Source organism: Catharus ustulatus, chromosome 39 (assembly GCF_009819885.2).
Source record: "Catharus ustulatus isolate bCatUst1 chromosome 39, bCatUst1.pri.v2, whole genome shotgun sequence".
NCBI classification, from domain to species: Eukaryota; Metazoa; Chordata; class Aves; order Passeriformes; family Turdidae; genus Catharus; species Catharus ustulatus.
The window spans coordinates 96,111-117,177 of NC_046259.1; the positions used below are offsets into that span (position 1 = coordinate 96,111).

The window sequence follows — 21,067 nt, forward strand, 5'->3', positions numbered from 1 at the left end:
GAATAATGGGAATTTTTCGGGAAAAAATGGGAATTTTTTTGGGAAAAAATGGGAATTTTTTGGGGGGAAAAAGGGAAATTTTTGGGGGGGTCCCGGGGTTTTTTTTTGGGGGGGTCCCGTGGGATTTTTTGGGATTTTTTTGGGATTTTTTTTGGGGGGTCCCGGGGTTTTTTTGGGGGGTCAGTAGTAAGTTTCCTTCTCCACCCAACCTGGAATGAAAAAAGGGGAAAGGTGAGAAATTGCCCGAAATTCCCAAAATTCGCCCCAAAAAATCCCGATAAAACCCTCCTGGTAAATCGTCCCCAAAATCCTCAAAAATTCCATGAAAATTCCCAAAAATTGTCCCCAAAATAATCCCCAAAATTCAAAAAAATTCCATCAAAATCATCCCCAAAATAATTCCCAAAATCCCCAAAAATTTCATCAAAAAATCGTCCCCAAAATCGTCCCCAAAATCCCCAAAAATTTCACCAAAATTTCCCCCAAAATCCCCAAAAATTTCACCAAAATTTCCCCCAAAATCGTCCCCAGAATCCCAAAAAATTTCATTTAAAAATCCCCCAAAATCATCCCAAAAATCTTCACAAATTTCCCCCCAAAATTTCCCCAAAATCCAAAAAAATTCACTCAAAATTCCCTTTTAATCCCCCCAAAAATTCACTCAAATCTTCCAAAAATTCCTCCCAAATTTCCACTTGAAATCCCGCCAAAAAATCCATAAAAATCACAAAGAAATCCCAAAAAATTCCTCCAAAATTCGCCTTAAATTTCCCCAAATTCTCCTAAAACCCCAAAAAATTCCCCCAAACTCTCCCTTAAATCCTCCCAAATTTTCCCCAAAAATCCCGCCAAAAAATCCTTTCAAATCCCCCAAAAAATCACAAAAAAAATCCCAAAAATTTCCCCCCAATTTTTCCTAAAATAAAAAAAAATTCCCCCAAATTTCCCCAAAATCCCGCCCAAATTTTCCCCCCAAAATCCCGCCGAAAATTCCCAAAAATTTCCCCCAAAATTCGCCCTAAATTCTCCTAAAATCCCCAAAAATTTCCCCCAAATTTCCCCAAACCTGCCCCAAATTCTCTCAAATCTTTCAGAAATCCCCCCCAAACCCCCCAAAATCCCCAAAATCCCCAAATTTTCCCGAATTCCCCCGAATTTTCCCGGATTCCCGCTCACCGCCGGGGTTGCGCCGCAGGATCAATTTCCGGATCTCGTCGTAGACGAAGATGAGGAAGCTGTAGGGGAAGGCGCAGAACCACCAGCTGGGCCTGGGGGGAGAAATTTGGGGAGGGGGCGTCAGTGGGGGAGGGGCCGGGGGGCATCACCCCCAAAAAAATCCAAAAAAATAAAAAAAAACGCGCGAAAATTGGTGAAAATTCAGCGAAAATTGGTAAAAAAATCAAAAAAATGCAAAAAAAAAAATCACCATAAAAGGGGTAGAACGACCAGATGGGCCTGGGGGGGAGAAATTTGGGGAGGGGGCGTCAGTGGGGGAGGGCCTGGGGGGCGTCACCCCAAAAAATCCAAAAAATCCAAAAAATTGGTGAAAATTCAGCGAAAATCGGTCAAAAAATAAAAAAAAATGGAAAAAAAAACCACCAAAAATGGGCAGAAACATCAGCTGGGCCTGGGGGGGGAAATTTGGGGAGGGGGCGTCAGTGGGGGGGATCACCACCCCAAAAAAATTTTTAAAACCCCCCCCAAAAAAAAAAAACCCGCGCAAAAATCGGTGAAAATTCAGCAAAAATCGGTCAAAAAATCAAAAAAATGCAAAAAATAATCACCAAAAAAGGGGCAGAAACATCAGCTGGGCCTGGGGGGGGAAATTTGGGGAGGGGGCGTCAGTAGGGGGGCATCACCCCCAAAAAATTTTAAAAACCCTCAAAAAATCTAAAAAAAGTGTGAAAATCGGTGAAAATTCAGCAAAAATTGGTCAAAAAATCAAAAAAATGGAAAAAAAAATCGCTCAAAATCCCCAAAATTGCTCACAACCCCCAAAAATGTAACTCAAACCCCCCCACAAAAATCGCTGAAAATCGCCCGAAATTTCCCAAATTCCCACTTCCCTTTTTTCCAATATATTTAATTTATTTTTGGGTGTTTCTCCCCAGATTTGGGGCTCACTTCAGGGGGTACAAAAACCACCCAAAAATCACCCCAAAATCCCCAAAAAAATCACTTAAAAATCTCACAAAAAATCACCCAAAAATCCCATAAAAATCACTCAAAAGTCGCCCAAAAATCCCCCCAAAAATCACTTAAAAATCTCACAAAAATCCCCCCAAAAATCACACAAAAATCACACAAAAATCGCCCAAAAATCACACAAAAATCGCCCAAAAATCTCAAAAAAATTTGCTCAAAATCCTCACAAAAATCACTCAAAAATCCCATAAAAATCCCATAAAAACCCCACAAAAATCCCACAAAAATCACTCAAAAATCTCACAAAAATCTCACAAAAATCTGACAAAAATCACCCCAAAATGTCACAAAAACCACTCAAAAATCTGACAAAAATCTCCCAAAAATCACCCAAAAACCACCCAAAAATCTCACAAAAATGACCCAAAAACCACCCAAAAATCACACAAAAAATCCCACAAAACCACCCAAAATTCCCCAAACCCTTCCCGATTCCCGCCCCCATTTTCCCCACTCTCTGAACCGATTTTGGGGTGTTTCTCCCCAAATTTGGGGCTCACTTCAGGGGGTACAAAAATCACCCGAAAATAACCCAAAAAAATCACTTTAAAAACTCACAAAAATCACTCAAAAATCATCCAAAAATCCCATAAAAATTGCCCAAAAATCTCACAAAAAATTGCTCAAAAATCGCACAAAAATCTCACAAAAATCACTCAAAAATCACCCAAAATTCCCCAAACCCTCCCCGATTCCCGCCCCCTTTTTCCCACTCTCTGAACCGATTTTGGGGCGTTTCTCCCCAGTTTTGGGGCTCACTTCAGGGGGCACAAAAATCACCCAAAAATCCCCCCAAAAATTGTACAAAAATCACTAAAAAATCTCACAAAAATTTGCTCAAAAACCTCACAAAAATCTCACAAAAATCACCCAAAAATCACCCAAAAATCCCATAAAAATCACTCAAAAATTGCACAAAAATCACTGAAAAATCACCCAAAAAAATCACTTAAAAATCTCACAAAAATCCCCACAAAAATCCCCACAAAAATCACACAAAAATCACTCAAAAATCACCCAAAAATCTCACAAAAATTTGCTCAAAATCCTTACAAAAATCACTCAAAAATCTCATAAAAACCACTCAAAAATCACCCAAAAATCACCCAAAAATCACACAAAAATCACCCAAAATTCCCCAAACCCTCCCCGATTCCCGCCCCCATTTTCCCCACTCTCTGAACCGATTTTGGGGCGTTTCTCCCCGATTTTGGGGCTCACTTCAGGGGGTACATGCGCAGCGCCACGTCCATGCCGGGGCAGTACGAGAGGAACGCGGCCAGCGCCGTCTCCTCGAAGAGCCCGAAAATCAGGATTTTGTTCCTAAAAAAATCACAAAAAAACAGAAAAAAAAATCACAAAAATTCATCAGCATCGACCCCACCGCGTGCGGAATCTCCTGAATTGAATCTTCCCAAAATTCCCACAAAATTCCCACAAAATTCACCCAAAATTTCCTCAAAATTCATTCCAAAATCCCCTCAAAATTCACCCAAAATCCCCTCAAAATTCCCACAAAGTTCCCTCAAAATTAATCCCAAAATCCCCTCAAAATCCTCCCCAAAATTCCCCTCAAAATTCCATCAAAATTTCCACAAAATTCCCTAAAATTCAACCAAAATTCCCTCAAAATTCAGCCCAAAATTCCCTCAAAATTCACCCCAAAATTCCCTCAAAATCCTCCCTAATATCCCCACAAAATTCACCCCAAAATTCCCCAAAAATTCCCTAAAATTCCCCCAAAATTCCCTCAAAATTCACCCCAAAATTCCTCTCCCCACCCTGGATCCCAATTCAGGGATTTTGGGGCCTCCTGATTTTTGAGGGTGCTCTCAGAGATTCTGGGATTTTCCTGGGAATTTCGGGGATTTTCCCAGGAATTTTGGGGCTCCCCCCTGCGAGGGAATTCAGGGATTCTCTTGGGAATTTCAGGGAATTTCCCAGGAATTTCTAGAATTTTCCCAGGAATTTTGGGGTTCCCCCTGGAAATCTGAGGCTTGTCCCCATAGAAATTTCCAGGATTCTCTCAGGAACTTCAGGGAATTTCCCAGGAATTTCCGGGATTCTCATGGGAATTTTGGGGTTCCCCCTGTGAGGGAATTCAGGGATTCTCTCGGGAATTTCAGGGAATTTTTCCAGAAATTTCTGGGATTCTCCTGGGAATTTGGGGGCTCCCTCTCCAGGAATTTAGGGGGTTCCCCCTGTAAATCTGGGGCTCGTCCCAGCAGAAATTTCCAGGGATTCTCTCAGGAATTTCCCAGGAATTTCCAGAATTTTCCCAGGAATTTCTGGAATTTTCCCAGGAATTTTGGGGGCTCCCCCTGGGAATTTTCGGGGTTCCCTCTGCAGGAATTTTGGGGCTCCCCCAGGAAATCTGGGGCTCGTCCCCGCATAAATTTCCAGGATTCTCTCAGGAACTTTGGAGAATTTTCCAGAAATTTCCGGAATTTTCCCAGGAATTTTGAGGCTCCTCTCCCCGCGGCAATTCAGGGATTCTCCCGGGAATTTCGGGGTCCCCCTGGATTTTTGGGGCTCATCCCCACAGGAATTTCCGGGATTCTCTCAGGAATTTCAGGGAATTTCCCAGGAATTTCCAGGATTTTTCCAGGAATCTGGGGCTCCCTCCTCCCGGGAATTTTGAGGCTCCCTCTCCAGGAATTTCGGGGCTCCCCCTGGAAATTTGGGGCTCGTCCCCGCATAAATTTCCAGGATTCTCTCAGGAACTTCGGAGAATTTTCCAGAAATTTCCAGGATTTTCCCAGGAATTTTGAGGCTCCTCTCCCCGAGGGAATTCAGGGATTGTCCCGGGAATTTCAGGGAATTTCCCAGGAATTCCTGGAACTGTCCTGGGAATTTTCGGGGCTCCCTCTCCGAGAATTTTGAGGCTCCCCCTGGAAATTTGGGGCTCGTCCCCACAGGAATTTCCGGGATTCTCTCAGGAATTTCAGGGAATTTCCCAGGAATTTCCAGAATTTTCCCAGGAATTTGGGACTCCCTCTCCCTGGGAATTTTGGGGCTCCCTCCCCCAGGAATTTTGGGGCTCCCCCAGGAAATTTGGGGCTCATCCCCACAGAAATTTCCGAGATTCTCTCAGGAATTTCGGAGAATTTCCCAGGAATTTCCGGGATTTTCCCAGGAATTTGGGACTCCCTCTCCCTGGGAATTTTGGGGCTCCCTCCCCCAGGAATTTCAAGGATTCTCCTGGGAATTTTGGGTCTCCCCCTGTGAATTTGGGGCTCATCCCCACAGGAATTTCCGAGATTCTCTCAGGAATTTTGGGGCTCCCCCCTGCGAGGGAATTCAGGGATTCTCTGGGGAATTTCAGGGAATTTCTGGAATTTTCCCAGGAATTTTCAGGCTCCTCCTCCCAGGAATTTCGGGGTCCCCTCCTGGGAATTTTGGGGCTCCCTCTCCAGGAATTTAGGGGGTTCCCCCTGTAAATCTGGGGCTCGTCCCTGCAGAAATTTCCAGGATTCTCTGGGGAATTTCAGGGAATTTCCAGGATTTTTCCAGGAATCTGGGGCTCCCTCCTCCCGGGAATTTTGAGGCTCCCTCCCCAGGAATTTCAGGACCCCTCCCAGGAATTTCGGGCTCCCCCCCCGGATTTTTGGGGCGCCCCCGCTCACTTCATGCCCTGCTGGAACACGGAGTTGCGCCGGGTCTTGCAGATGATCAGATCCGCCCACTGCACCACCACGATGCTGACGAAGAACGCCGTGTGGCACGTGAACTCCACCACCTTGCGCTGCTCGTACGTCTGGGGGGCCCCAAAATCAACCAATTAACGAATAACTAATTAACGAATCCGCGCTTCCCTCCCCAAAATCCGCCACAAAAAATCCCGCCCCCAAATTCACTTTTTTTCCCCTCAAATTCCCATTTTTCTCCCCCCAATTTCCCATTCTTTCCCCAAAAATTTCCCCTCAAATTCCCATTTTTCTCCCCCCAAATTCCATTTTTCTCCCCCCAAACTCCTATTTTTTCCCCTCAAATTCCCATTTTTTTCCCCCCAAATTCCCATTTTTCTCCCATCAAATTCCCTTTTTTCTCCTCCCAATTCCCATTTTCTCCCCCCAAATTCCCATTTTTCTTCCCTCAATTTCCCATTTTTTCCCCAAAATTTTCCCCTCAAATTCCCATTTTTTCCCCTCAATTTCCCACTTTTCTCCCCTCAAATTCTATTTTTCTCCCCCTAAATTCCCATTTTTCTCCCTCCAATTTCCTATTTTTCTCTCCTGAAATTCCCATTTTTTTTTCCAAAATTTTCCCCCCAAATTCCCATTTTTCGCTCCCCCAAATTCGCTTTTTTTCCCCAAAAGATTTTTCCCCAAATTCCCATTTTCAGACATCCCCGTTTTTGGGGACCACCATTTTTGGACACCCCAATTTTTGACAATCTCCATTTTTTGGGAAATCCCCATTTTTGGGAATTCCCTTTTTCAGACATTCCCATTTTTGGACACCCCCATTTTTTCCACAATCCCCGTTTTTTGGAAATCCCCATTTTGAACAATCCCCATTTTTTGGGACTCCCCATTTTTTCCCCCCATTTTCCGATCCCCCCATTTTTGTCCCCCCATTTTTGGGACCCCCCATTTTTTTGGCCCCTCCCCATTTTTTCCTCAATCCCCATTTTTTGGGACCCCCCTGTTTTTTGGAAATCCCCGTTTTTGATAATACCCATTTTTTGGAAATCCCCATTTTTAACAGTCCCCAATTTTTGGAAATCCCCATTTTTTACAATCCCCATTTTCGGGCCCCCTCGTTTTTTGGCAATCCCCATTTTTTGAGGACCCCCGTTTTTTGACAATCACAATTTTTTACAATCCCCATTTTTTCCCCCCATTTTTACCCCCCCATTTTTTCCCCCCATTTTTCCCCCCCATTTTTACCCCCCCATTTTTGCCCCCCCATTTTTGGCAATCCCCATTTTTTTTACAATCCCCATTTTTTGGAAATCCCCATTTTTTCCTCAATCCCCATTTTTTCCTCAATCCCCATTTTTTAAAATCCCCATTTTTTTTACAACCCCCATTTTTCCTCCCCATTTTTCCCCCCCATTTTTCCCCCCCCATTTTTCCCCCCCATTTTTGATAATCCCCATTTTTTGGCAATCCCCATCTTTTCCCCCCATTTTTTGGGCCCCCCCTCCCATTTTTGCCCCCCCAATTTCGCCCCCACGCACCCACTGCTGCCCGTACGAGTCCTCCAGGTCGTTGATGGTGCGATCGTCCCAGCGCAGCCGGATCCCCACCAGGCACGAGGGCAGGAACCCGTTCTCGGCCAGGATCACGAAGTAGGCGAAGAACCCGCCCAGGGCCTGGATCATCCCTGGGGGGGCAAATCGGGGGGTCAGGGGGGCAAATTGGGGGTCTGGGGGGACAGGGGGGACAGAGGGAACCCGCCCAGGGCCTGGATCATCCCTGGGGGGGAAAATTGGGGGGTCAGGGGGGCAAATTGGGGTCAGGGTGAACCCGCCCAGGGCCTGGATCATCCCTGGGGGGGCAAATTTGGGGGGTCAGGGGGGGCAAATTGGGGTCGGGAAGAACCCACCCAGGGCGTGGATCATCCCTGGGGGGGCAAAATTTGGGGGTCAGGGGGGCAAATCGGGGGTCAGAGGGCACGGGGGGAACCCGCCCAGGGCCTGGATCATCCCTGGGGGGCAAAATTTGGGGGTCAGGGGGGCAAATCGGGGTCAGGGGGGACAGAGGGAACCCGCCCAGGGCCTGGATCATCCCTGGGGGGGCAAATGGGGGGGTCAGGGGGGCAAATTGGGGTCAGGGGGGACGGGGGGAACCCGCCCAGGGCCTGGATCATCCCTGGGGGGCAAAATTTGGGGGTCAGGGGGGCAAAATCGGGGGTTGGGGGGAGCCACTGAGTGACCACTGACCAATCTGGCCATAAACCATGCTGAACAGTGACCACTGAGTGACCATGACTGACCCCTGAGTGACCACTGACCGATCTGGCCGTAGGCCATGCTGATGAGCCGCTCGTTGACCCCGAGTGGCTCTGAATGACCATGACTGACCCCTGACTGACCCTGACTGACCATGACTGACCCCTGAGTGACCCCGAGTGACTCTGAAGGACCATGACTGACCCCTGACTGACCATGACTGACCCCTGAGTGACCACTGACCGATCTGGCCGTAGGCCATGCTGATGAGCCGCTCGTTGACCCCTGAATGACCATGACTGACCATGACTGACCCCTGAGTGACCCCTGACTGACCCTGAGTGCCCACTGACCGATCTGGCCGTAGGCCATGCTGATGAGCCGCTCGTTGACCCCTGAGTGACCATGACTGACCCCTGACTGACCCCCGGGTGACCACTGACCGATCTGGCCGTAGGCCATGCTGATGAGCCGCTCGTTGACCCTGAGTGACCCCGAGTGACTCTGAATGACCATGACTGACCCCTGAGTGACCACTGACCGATCTGGCCGTAGCCCATGCTGATGAGCTGCTCATTGACCCCTGAGTGATCATGACTGACCCCTGAGTGACCCCGAGTGGCTCTGAATGACCATGACTAACCCCTGAGCGACCATGACTGACCCCTGAGTGCCCACTGACCGATCTGGTCATAGGCCATGCTGATGAGCCGCTCGTTGACCCCTGAGTGACCCCAAGTGACTCTGAATGACCATGACTGACCATGACTGACCCCTGAGTGCCCCTGGGTGACCACTGACCGATCTGGCCGTAGGCCATGCTGATGAGCCACTCGTTGACCCCTAAGTGACCATGACTGACCCCTGAATGACCATGACTGACCCCTGACTGACCCCCGAGTGACCACTGACCGATCTGGCCGTAGGCCATGCTGATGAGCCGCTCGTTGACCCCTGAGTGACCCTGAATGACCATGACTGACCCCTGACTGACCCCTGAGTGCCCACTGACCGATCTGGCCGTAGGCCATGCTGATGAGCCGCTCGTTGACCCCTGACTGACCCCGAGTGACTCTGAACGACCATGACTGACCCCTGAGTGACCATGACTGACCCCTGACTGACCCCCGAGTGCCCACTGACCAATCTGGCCGTAGGCCATGCTGATGAGCCGCTCGTTGACCCCTGAGTGACTCTGAATGACCATGACTGACCCCTGAGTGCCCACTGACCGATCTGGCCGTAGGCCATGCTGATGAGCCGCTCGTTGACCCTGAGTGACCCTGAATGACCATGACTGACCATGACTGACCCCTGACTGACCCCCGAGTGCCCACTGACCGATCTGGCCGTAGGCCATGCTGATGAGCCGCTCGTTGACCCCTGGGTGACCCCAAGTGACTCTGAATGACCATGACTGACCATGACTGACCCCTGACTGACCCTGAGTGCCCACTGACCGATCTGGCCGTAGGCCATGCTGATGAGCCGCTCGTTGACCCCTGAGTGACCCCGAGTGACTCTGAATGACCATGACTGACCATGACTGACCCCCGAGTGACCCCGAGTGACCACTGACCGATCTGGCCGTAGGCCATGCTGATGAGCCGCTCGTTGACCCCTGAGTGACTCTGAATGACCATGACTGACCTCTGAGTGACCCCAAGTGACTCTGAATGACCATGATTGACCCCTGAGTGCCCACTGACCGATCTGGCCGTAGGCCATGCTGATGAGCCGCTCGTTGACCCCTGAGTGACTCTGAGTGACCATGACTGACCATGACTGACCCCTGACTGACCCCCGGGTGACCACTGACCGATCTGGCCGTAGGCCATGCTGATGAGCCGCTCGTTGACCAGCTTGTCCGAGCGCGGGTTCCGCGGCTGCCGTTTCATGATGTCGCTCTCGGCCGCCTCGTACGCCAGCGAGATGGCGGGGACCTGCGGGGGGTCCCAAAAATTCAGGGGGTGACCCCAAAAATTCGGGGGATCCCAAATTCAGGGAGACCCAAAAAATCCGGGGTGACCCCAAAATTCCAGGGGACTCCAAAATTCCGGGGAGACCCCAAAAATCCAGGGGGATCCCGAATTCAGAGAGATGTAAAAAATCCAGGGGATCCCAAAAATTCAGGGGGGATCTCAAAATTCCAGGGGGATTCCAAAAATTCAGGGGGTTCCCAAAAATTTGGGGAGCACCAAAAATTTGGGGGGATCCCAAAAATCTGGGGTGAACCCGAAATTCGGGGGGACTCCAAAAATTTGGGGGGATCCCAAAAATCCGGGGTATCCCAAAAATTCAGGGGAGATCTCAAAATTCCAGGGGGATCCCAAATCCGGGGTGACCCCAAAAATTCAGGGGGATCCCAAAAATTCGGGGGGACCCCAAAAATCTGGGGGATCCCAAAAATTCAGGGGAGATCCCAAAAATTTGGGGGGATCCCGAATCCGGAGTGACCCCAAAAATCCAGGGGGACCCCAAAAATCTGGGGGACCCCAAAAATTCAGGGGATTCCAAAATTTCAGGAGGGATCCCAAATCCAGGGTGACCCCAAAAATTCAGGGGGGATCCAAAATTCCGGGGGGATCCCAAAAATTCGGGGGGACTCCAAAAATCCCGGGTGAACCCAAAATTCCAGGGGGATCCTGAATCCAGGGTGACCCCAAAAATTCAGGGAGGACCCCAAAATTCCAGGGGGATCCCAAAAATCCGGGGCGACCCCAAAAATTCGGGGCGACCCCAAAAATCTGGGGTGAACCCGAAAATCCGGGGTGACCCCAAAAATCTGGGGGACCCCAAAAATCCAGGGTGACCCTAAAAATTTGGGGGACTCCAAAAAATCCGGGGGGTACCAAAAATTCAGGGGGGACCCCAAAAATTTGGGGGACTCCAAAAAATCTGGGGGGACTCCAAAAATTTGGGGGGATCCCGAATTTGGGGAGGGTCCGAGGGTCGGGAGAAGGGGGAGGGGGTGTTTTGGGGGGTGGATTTGGGATTTGGGATGGATTTGGGATTTGGGCTGGATTTTGGGATGATTTTTGGGGTTTTTTCGGGTTCCTCACCATGTCGGTGCCCAGGTCGATGCAGAGGATGGTGATGGTGCCCAGCGGCAGCGGGATTTGGGATGGATTTGGGATTTGGGGTGGGATTTTGGAATGGATTTTGGGATGGATTTGGGGTGGATTTTGGGGTCTCACCATGTCGGTGCCCAGGTCGATGCAGAGGATGGTGATGGTGCCCAGCGGCAGCGGGATTTGGGATGGATTTGGGATTTGGGATGGATTTGGGATTTGGGATTTGGGCTGTTTTTGGGATGATTTTTTGGATGGTTTTTGGGCTGTTTTTGGGATGGATTTTGGGGTGTTTTTGGGGTTTTTAGGGTCCCTCACCATGTCGGTGCCCAGGTTGATGCAGAGGATGGTGATGGTGCCCAGCGGGATTTGGGATTTGGGATGGATTTGGGATTTGGGATGGATTTTGGGATGATTTTTGGGGTTTTTTCGGGTTCCTCACCATGTCGGTGCCCAGGTCGATGCAGAGGATGGTGATGGTGCCCAGCGGCAGCGGGATGTTGGCCATGATGAAGAGCAGGAACGGGGTGATCTCGGGGATGTTGCTGGTCAGGGTGTAGGCGATCGACTTCTTGAGGTTGTCGAAGATCAGGCGCCCTGCGGGGACCCCGCGCGTCAGCGACGGCCCCAGAACCCCAAAACCCCGCGGGTTCACCCCAAAACCCCAAAACCCCTCGGTTCCACCCCAAAATCCCATGATTTCACCCAAAACCTCGCAGTTCCACCCCAAAACCCCGTGATTTCACCCAAAACCCCACAATTTCACCCCAAATCTCACAGATTCACCCCAAAATCCTGTGATTTCACCCAAAATCCCACAGATTGACCCCAAAACTCACAGATTGACCCCAAAACCCCCACAATTTCACCCAAAATCCCATGATTTCACCCCAAAACCCCACAATTTCACCCAAAACCACACGATTTCACCCTGAAATCCCATTATTTCACCCAAATCCCATTATTTCACCCAAAATCCCACAATTTCACCCGAAATCTCACAGATTGACCCTAAAACCCCAGAATTTCACCCAAAACTCTGTGATTTCACCAAAATCCCGCGATTTCACCCCAAAACCCCACAATTTCACCCAAAATCCCATTATTTCACCAAAACCCCACAATTTCACCCAAAACCCCACAATTTCACCCAAAACCCCAAAATTTCACCCCAAAACCCCACAGATTGACCCCAAAACCCTGCAGATTTCACCCAAAATCCCATGATTTCACCCCAAAACCCCGCGGGTTCACACCTAAACCCCACAGATCCACCCTAAATCTCACAGATTGACCCCAAACCCCACAATTTCACCCCAAAACCCCACAGATTCACCCCAAAATCCCACAGATTCACCCCAAACCCTATGATTTCACCCCAAACCCCACAGTTTCAGCCCAAAACCCACAGATTGACCCCAAACCCCACAATTTCACCCAAAATCCCACAGTTCCACCCCAAAACCCCACGATTTCACCCCAAACCCCACAATTTCACCAAAACCCCACGATTTCACCCCAAAACCCCAAAATTTCACCCAAAACTCCATTATTTCACCCAAAACCCCACGGTTCCACCCCAAAACCCCACAATTTCACCCAAAACCCCATGATTTCACCCAAAACTCTGTGATTTCACCAAAACCCCAAAATTTCACCCAAAACCCCACAGTTTCACCAAAACCCCGCGATTCCGCCCCAAACCCGCGGCCGGACCTTCCTCCACGCCGGTGACGATGGAGGCGAAGTTGTCGTCCAGCAGGATCATGTCGGCCGCCTGCTTGGACACGTCCGAGCCCGCGATGCCCATGGCCACCCCGATGTCCGCCTTCTTGAGCGCCGGCGAGTCGTTGACGCCGTCGCCGGTCACCGCCACGATGGCGCCCTGGGGACATTGGGGACATTGAGAAAAAATGGAGGGAAAAGGGGAAAAAATGGCAAAAATCGATAAAAATGGGATTGGGGACATTGGGGACATTGGGGACATTTGGGGACATTGAGAAAAATGGGGGAAAATCGATAAAAATGGGGGAATTGATAAAAATGGGATTGGGGACATTTGGGGACATTGGGGACATTGAGAAAAAAAGGAGGAAAAAGGGAAAAAATGGGGAAAATCGATAAAAATGGGATTGGGGACATTGGGGACGGCGGGGGGACATTGGGGACATTGAGAAAAAATGGAGGGAAAAGGGAAAAAATGGCAAAAATTGATAAAAATGGGACTTTGGGGACATTGGGGGCATTGGGGGTATTTGGGGACATTGGGGACAGCGAGGGGACATTGGGAATAGCGAGGGGACATTGGGGACATTGAGAAAAAATGGGGGAAAAATGGATAAAAATGGGGAAATTGATAAAAATGGGATTGGGGACATTGGGACATTTGGGGACATTGAGAGAAAATGGGGGAAAAGGGAAAAAATGGCAAAAATCGATAAAAATGGGATTGGGGACATTGGGGACATTGGGGACATCATTGGGGACATTGAGAAAAAAAGGAAAAAATGGCGAAAATCGATAAAAATATCATTGGGGACATTGGGGACATTGGGGGGATTGGGGACATTGAGAAAAAATGGGGGAAAAGGGAAAAATGAGATTGGGGACATTGGGGACATGACTGGGGACATTGGGGACATTGAGAAAAAATGGGGGAAAATCGATAAAAATGGGGAAAATTGATAAAAAATGGGATTGGGGACATTGGGGACATTTGGGACATTTGGGGACATTGAGAGAAAAAGAGGAAAAAATGGCAAAAATCGAAAAAAAATGGGATTGGGGACACTGAGGAAAAAAAGGAGGAAAAAGGGGAAAAATGGGGGAAATTGATAAAAAATGGGATTGGGGACATTGGGGACATTTGGGGACATTGGGGACATTGAGAAAAAATGGGGGAAAATTGGTAAAAATGGGACATTGGGGACATTGGGGGACATTGGGGACATCATTGGGACATTGGGGACATTGAGAGAAAATGGGGGGAAATTGATAAAAATGGGGGAAATTGATAAAAATGGGATTGGGGACATTGGGGACATTGAGAAAAAATGGGGGGAAAAGGGAAAAAATGGGGAAATTGATAAAAATGGGATTGGGGACATTGGGACATTTGGGGACATTGAGAGAAAATGGGGGGAAAAGGGAAAAAATGGTAAAAATCGATAAAAATGGGATTGGGGACATTGGAGACATTGGGGACATCATTGGGACATTGGGGACATTGAGAAAAAAAGGAGGAAAAAGGGAAAAAATGGGGAAAATCGATAAAAATGGGATTGGGACATTGGGGACGGCGGGGGGACATTTGGGGATATTTGGGGACATTGGGCCAGTTTTGGTGTCCCAGGTGCAGTTTCGTGTCCCTGGGCCGGTTTTGGGGTCCTAGATCCAGTTTTTGGGGTGCCCACCTGTCTCTGGCAGTTTTTGGGGTGCCCTGGCAGTTTTTGGGGTGCCCACCTGTCTCTGGCCAGTTTTTGGGGTGCCCTGGTGATTTTTGGGGTGCCCTGGTAGTTTTTGGGGTGCCCACCTGTCTCTGGCGGTTTTTGGGGTGCCCCAGGCAGTTTCTGGGGTGCCCTGGTGATTTTTGGGGTGCCCCAGGCCATTTTTGGGGTGCCCTGGTCGGTTTTAGTGTGCCCACCTGTCTCTGGCGGTTTTTGGGGTGCCATATCCAGGTTTTGGGATCCCCCAGCCCGTTTTTGGGGTGCCCCAGCCCATTTTTGGGGTGCCCACCTGTCTCTGGCCGGTTTTTGGGATCCCCCAGCCCATTTTTGGGGTGCCCTGGCGGTTTTTGGGGTGCCCACCTGTCTCTGGCAGTTTTTGGGGTGCCCTGGCGGTTTTTGGGATCCCCCAGCTGGTTTTGGGGTGCCCTGGCGGTTTTTGGGGTGCCCCAGCCCATTTTTGGGGTGCCCACCTGTCTCTGGCCATTTTTGGGGTGCACTGGCAGTTTTTGGGGTGCCCACCTGTCTCTGGCCATTTTTGGGATCCCCCAGCCCATTTTTGGGGTGCCCACCTGTCTCTGGCGGTTTTTGGGATCCCCCAGCCCGTTTTTGGGGTGCCCACCTGTCTCTGGCGGTTTTTGGGGTGCCCTGGTGATTTTTTGGGGTGCCCCAGGCAGTTTTGGGGTGCCCACCTGTCTCTGGTGGTTTTTGGGGTGCCCCAGCCCATTTTTGGGGTGCCCACTTGTCTCTGGCTGGTTTTTGGGATCCCCCAGCTGGTTTTGGGGTGCCCCAGGCAGTTTTTGGGGTGCCCACCTGTCTGTGGCAGTTTTTGGGGTGCCCCAGCCCGTTTTCGGGGTGCCCACCTGTCTCTGGCCAGTTTTTGGGGTGCCCTGGCAGTTTTTGGGGTGCCCCAGCCCATTTTTGGGGTGCCCACCTGTCTCTGGCCATTTTTGGGGTGCCCTGGTGATTTTTGGGGTGCCCCAGCCCATTTTTGGGGTACCCTGGCAGTTTTTGGGGTGCCCACCTGTCTCTGGTCATTTTTTGGGGTGCCCTGGTGATTTTTGGGGTGTCCCAGCCCGTTTTTGGGGTGCCCACCTGTCTCTGGCCATTTTTTGGGATCCCCCAGCCCGTTTCTGGGGTCCCCAGCCGGTTTTTGGGGTGCCCACCTGTCTCTGGCCGGTTTTTGGGGTGCCCTGGCGGTTTCTGGGGTGCCCTGGTTATTTTTGGGATGCCCCAGCCGGTTTTTGGGGTGCCCACCTGTCTCTGGCCATTTTTGGGGTGCCCTGGCGGTTTCTGGGGTGCCCTGGTTATTTTTGGGATGCCCCAGCCCGTTTTTGGGGTGCCCACCTGTCTCTGGCCGGTTTTTGGGGTGCCCTGGCGGTTTTTGGGTGCCCCAGCCCGTTTTTGGGGTGCCCCAGCCCGTTTTTGGGGTGCCCACCTGTCTCTGGTGATTTTTGGGGTGCCCACCTGTCTCTGGCGGTTTTTGGGATCCCCCAGCCCGTTTTTGGGGTGCCCCAGCCCATTTTTGGGGTGCCCACCTGTCTCTGGCAGCCCTCCACGATGATCAGCTTCTGCTGCGGGGACGTGCGCGCGAAGACGATCTCGGTGTGGTTCTGCAGGATCTCGTCGATCTGCTCCGAGCTCATGTCCTTCAGGTCGGTGCCGTGGATCACGCACGCCTTGGCGTCCCTGCGGCCCCAAAAACGGATCAGGAACCCCAAAAACGGATCAGGAAACCCAAAACAGCTCAAGAAACCCAAAAATGGCTCAGGAACCCCAAAATGGATCAGGAACCCCAAAACGGATCAGGAAACCCAAAACAGCGGGGTCAGACCCAAAAACGGATCAGGAACCCCAAAAATGGATCAGGAAACCAAAAAACGGCTCAGGAAACCAAAAAATGGATCAGGAAACCCAAAACGGATCAGGAAACCCAAAAACGGCTCAGGAAACCCAAAAACGGATCAGGAATCCCAAAAACAGATCAGGAATCCCAAAAAATGGCTCAGGAAACCAAAAAATGGATCAGGAACCCCAAAAATGGCTCAGGAAACCCAAAACCAGCTCAGGAAACCCAAAACAGCTCAGGAAACCCAAAATTAGCACAGGAACCCCCAAAAAACAGCACAGGAACCCAAAAATGGCTCAGGAAACCCCAAAACAGCGGGGTCACACCTGAGAAACGGTTCGGGAACCCCAAAAATGGCCCTGACACCTCAAAAATGAATATCTGAATCACCTGCAGCTCACCTGGGACTCACCTGGGGCTCACCTGTCCCACCTGTCTCTCACCTGTCCCACCTGGGGCTCACCTGGGGCTCCTCTGTCTCACCTGTCCCACCTGAGGTTCACCTGGGGTTCACCTGGCTCACAGGTATGTTCAGCCGCGCCGCGATGTCCTGGGGCTCACCTGGGGTTCCCTGTCTCTCACCTGGAGCTCACCTGGCTCACACCTGTGGCTCACCTGGGGTTCACCTGGCTCACAGGTATGTTCAGCCGCGCCGCGATGTCCTCCACGGTCTCGTTGCCCTCGGAGATGATCCCGACGCCTTTGGCGATGGCCTTGGCCGTGATGGGGTGGTCACCGGTCACCATGATCACCTGGGGAGGGGACACACACCTGGGTCACACCTGGGGGACACCTGAGGGGTCACCTGGGGGACACCTGAATCACCTGAGGGACACCTGAATCACCTGGGGGACACCTGGGTCACACCTGGGGGACACCTGGGGGGTCACCGGTCACCATGATCACCTGGGAGGGGACACCTGGGTCACACCTGGGGACACACCTGGGGGACACCTGAATCACCTGAGGGACACCTGAGGGGTCACCTGAATCACCTGAGGGACACCTGAGGGGTCACCTGAATCACCTGAGGGGTCACCATGATCACCTGGGGAGGGGACACCTGGGTCACACCTGGGGGACACCTGGGTCACCTGAGGGGTCACCTGAATCACCTGAGGAGTCATCATGATCACCTGGGAGGGGACACACCTGAGGGGGTCACCTGGGGGACACACCTGGGGACACCTGAGGGACACCTGAGGGGTCACATGATCACCTGGGGGTGGGGTCACCTGAAGGGTCACCTGAGGGGGTCACATGATCACCAGGGGGAGGGGACACCTGGGTCACCTGAGGGGTCACATGATGACCTGGGGCGGGGTCACCTGGGTCACCTGAGGGACACCTGAGAATCACCTGAATCACCTGAGGGGTCACCTGAGGGGGTCACATGATCACCTGGGGGTGGGGTCAGCTGGGGTCACCTGGGGGGGAATTTGGGGGGAATTTCAGGGTATTTTGGGGGGTATTTTTGGGTGGATTTTGTGGATATTTCAGGGTAGATTTTGGGGTGATTTTTGGGGATTTCAGGAGTATTTCAGGGGTATTTCAGGGGATATTTTTGGGTGGATTTTGGGATGGATTTTGGGATGGATTTCAGGTACATTTCAGAGGTATTTGAGGGGTATTTTGGGCTCATTTCAGAGGTATTTCGGGACGGATTTCTTAGGTATTTCAGGAGTATTTTGGGGACATTTCAGGGGTATTTTGGGGTGGATTTTGGGACGGATTTCGTGGATATTTCAGAGGTATTTCTGGAGTATTTTGGGGTGTATTTTGTGGATATTTCAGAGGTATTTCAGGGTGGATTTTGGGCACATTTCAGAGGTATTTTGGGACGGATTTCATGAATATTTCAGGGGCATTTCAGGGGCATTTTGGGATGGATTTCGTGGATATTTCAGGGGTATTTCGGGGGTGTTTTGGGATGAATTTCGGGGACATTTCAGAGGTATTAAAAGTATTTCAGGGGTATTTTCGGGGTGGATTTTGGGGTGGATTTTTTTTGGGATTTCAGGAGTATTTTGAGGACATTTCAGGGGTATTTTGGGGTGGATTTTGGGATGGATTTCGGGCACATTTCAGGGACATTTCAGAGGTATTTTAGTAGTATTTCAGAGGTATTTCAGGGTGGATTTTGGGCACATTTCAGAGGTGTTTTGGGTTGGATTTTGGGCACATTTCAGGGATATTTCAGGAATATTTTGTGATGGATTTTGGGCACATTTCAGGGATATTTCAGGGATATTTTGGGTTGGATTTTGGTCACATTTCAGGGATATTTCAGGGATATTTCAGGGATATTTCAGGGATATTTTGGGATATATTTTGGGCACATTTCAGGGATATTCCAGGGATATTTCAGGCTGATCCAGCAGCCCCAGGCCCACCTTGATCCCGGCGCTGCGGCACTTGCCCACGGCGTCGGGCACGGCGGCGCGGGGCGGGTCGATCATGGACATGAGCCCCACGAAGCAGAGGTTGTCGGTGGCGAAGTTCACGTCGTCGCAGTCGAAGGCGAAGCCCTTGGGGTACTGCTCCTCGGGCAGGTAGAAGTGGCAGAAACCTGCGGGGAGGGACCCCAAAATCACCCCAAAATCAGCACAAAATCACCCCAGATTTATCCCAAATTTACTCTGAAATCACCTCAAATTTATCCTAAATTTACCCTGAAATCACCCCAGATTTATCCCAAATTTACCCTGAAATCACCTCAAATTTATCCCAAAATCACCCTGAAAGCACCCCAGATTTATCCCAAATTTATTCCAAATTTACTCTGAAATCACCTCAAATTTATCGCAAATTCATCCCGAAATCACCCCCCAAAATCACCCTGAAATCACCTCAAATTTATCCTAAATTTACCGTGAAATCACCCCAGATTTATCTCAAAGTTTTCCCAAAATCACCCCAAATTTATCCCAAATTTATTCCAAATTTACCCTGAAATTACCCCAGATTTATCCCAAATTCACCCCAGATTTATCCCAAATTTACCCTGAAATCACCTCAAATTTATCCTAAATTCACCCTGAAATCACCTCAAATTTATCCTAAATTTACCCTGAAATCACCCCAGATTTATCCCAAATTCACCCCAAAATCACCCCAGATTTATCCTAAATTTACCCTGAAATCACCCCAGATTTATCTCAAAGTTTTCCCAAAATCACCTCAAATTTATCCCAAATTTACCCTGAAATCACCTCAAATTTATCCTAAATTCACCCTGAAATCACCTCAGATTTATCCCAAATTTACCTCAAATTTATCCTAAATTTATTCCAAATTTACTCTGAAATCACCCCAAATTCACCCCAAATTTATCCCAAATTTATCCCAAAATCACCTCAAATTTATCCCAAATTTATCCCAAATTTATCCTAAATTTATTCCAAATTTACTCTGAAATCACCTCAAATTTATCCCAAATTTATCCCAAATTTATCCTGAAATCACCCCAGATTTATCCCAAATTTACTCTGAAATCATCTCAAATTTATCCTAAATTCATCCTGAAATCAGCACGGAATTCTGAACCCCAAAATCCCCCAAAATCTCAAAAAAAATCCCTGAAAAATCTAAAAAAAAAAATCCCTGAAAAATCCTCCCAAATTCCCCCTAAAATAATCCCGAAAATGTCCAGAAAAAAAATTTTAAAATAATTTAAAAAATCTTAAAAAAAATCCCTAAAAAGTCCCAAAAACCCCTCAAAAATTTCCTCAAGAAATCCTAAAAATATCACCAAAAATCACAAAAAAATCACAAAAAAATCACAAAAAAATCACAAAAAAATCACAAAAAAATCACAAAAAAATCACAAAAAAAATCCTAAAAAATGCAAAAAAATTCCCAAAAAATCCCAAAAATTCCCCAAATCCCCGTGCTCACCCAGCACCCTCTCCCCCAGGCCGCCCAGCTCCAGGTAGGCGTTCTGGAACTGCTCCTTCATCTCCTCGTCCAGCAGCTGCTCCCCAATAAATCCCCAAAAAATCCCCCAGAAAAATTAAAAAAAAAAACAGAAAAAATTAAAAAAAAAAAAAAAATCCTAAAAAATCCCAAAAAAATCCCCATAAATCCTCATAAATTTCCTCAAAAAATCCTTTAAAAAAATTACCAAAAAATGGCAAAAAAATCACAAAAAAAAATCAGAAAAAAATCAGAAAAAAATCACAAAAAATCACAAAAAATCGCAAAAAAATCACAAAAAAATCGCAAAAAAATTCCAAAAAAAATCCCAAAAATTCCCGAAATGCCCCTGCTCACCCAGCACCCTCTCCCCCAGGCCGCCCAGCTCCAGGTAGGCGTTCTGGAACTGCTCCTTCATCTCCTCGTCCAGCGGCTGCTCCCCAAAAAATCCCCAGAAAAATCCCCAGAAAAATTTTTAAAAAATACAGAAAAAAAACCTAAATTCCCCAAAAAATCCTAAAAAAAAATACCCAAAAAATCCCCATAAATCCTCTTAAATTTCCTCAAAAAATCATTTTAAAAAATCACAAAAAAATAGAAAAAAATCACCAAAAAATCACAAAAAATCACAAAAAATCACAAAAAATCACAAAAAATCACAAAAAATCACAAAAAATCACAAAAA

At 48.8% G+C, this 21,067-nt stretch overlaps 1 protein-coding gene across 7 annotated transcripts in view; it reads right to left on the reverse strand.

The window, feature by feature from the left end:
- Nucleotides 1-101: 101 nt before the first annotated feature.
- The window catches only part of ATP1A3 (ATPase Na+/K+ transporting subunit alpha 3), a 47,270-nt gene continuing 26,304 nt past the window's right edge, over nt 102-21,067 (reverse strand). For 2 of the 7 annotated variants that reach the window (XM_033084483.2, XM_033084481.2), the window contains exons 13-24: nt 18,861-19,036; nt 17,127-17,219; nt 16,971-17,014; nt 16,157-16,307; nt 12,892-13,060; nt 11,618-11,772; nt 9,924-10,047; nt 7,391-7,536; nt 5,832-5,962; nt 3,427-3,528; nt 1,177-1,268; nt 102-209 (exon numbers count right to left, since the gene is read on the reverse strand). In XM_033084483.2, the coding sequence (XP_032940374.1) occupies nt 181-209; nt 1,177-1,268; nt 3,427-3,528; nt 5,832-5,962; nt 7,391-7,536; nt 9,924-10,047; nt 11,618-11,772; nt 12,892-13,060; nt 16,157-16,307; nt 16,971-17,014; nt 17,127-17,219; nt 18,861-19,036 (1,412 nt within the window). In that variant the 3' untranslated portion in view covers nt 102-180. Of the gene's footprint in view, nt 210-1,176; nt 1,269-3,426; nt 3,529-5,831; nt 5,963-7,390; nt 7,537-8,166; nt 8,204-8,457; nt 8,477-9,923; nt 10,048-11,166; nt 11,229-11,617; nt 11,773-12,891; nt 13,061-16,156; nt 16,308-16,970; nt 17,015-17,082; nt 17,220-18,860; nt 19,037-20,364; nt 20,442-21,067 lie in introns of those variants that run through there. The other 5 variants (XM_033084484.2, XM_033084482.2, XM_033084488.2 and 2 more) reach the window with 5 other exon arrangements.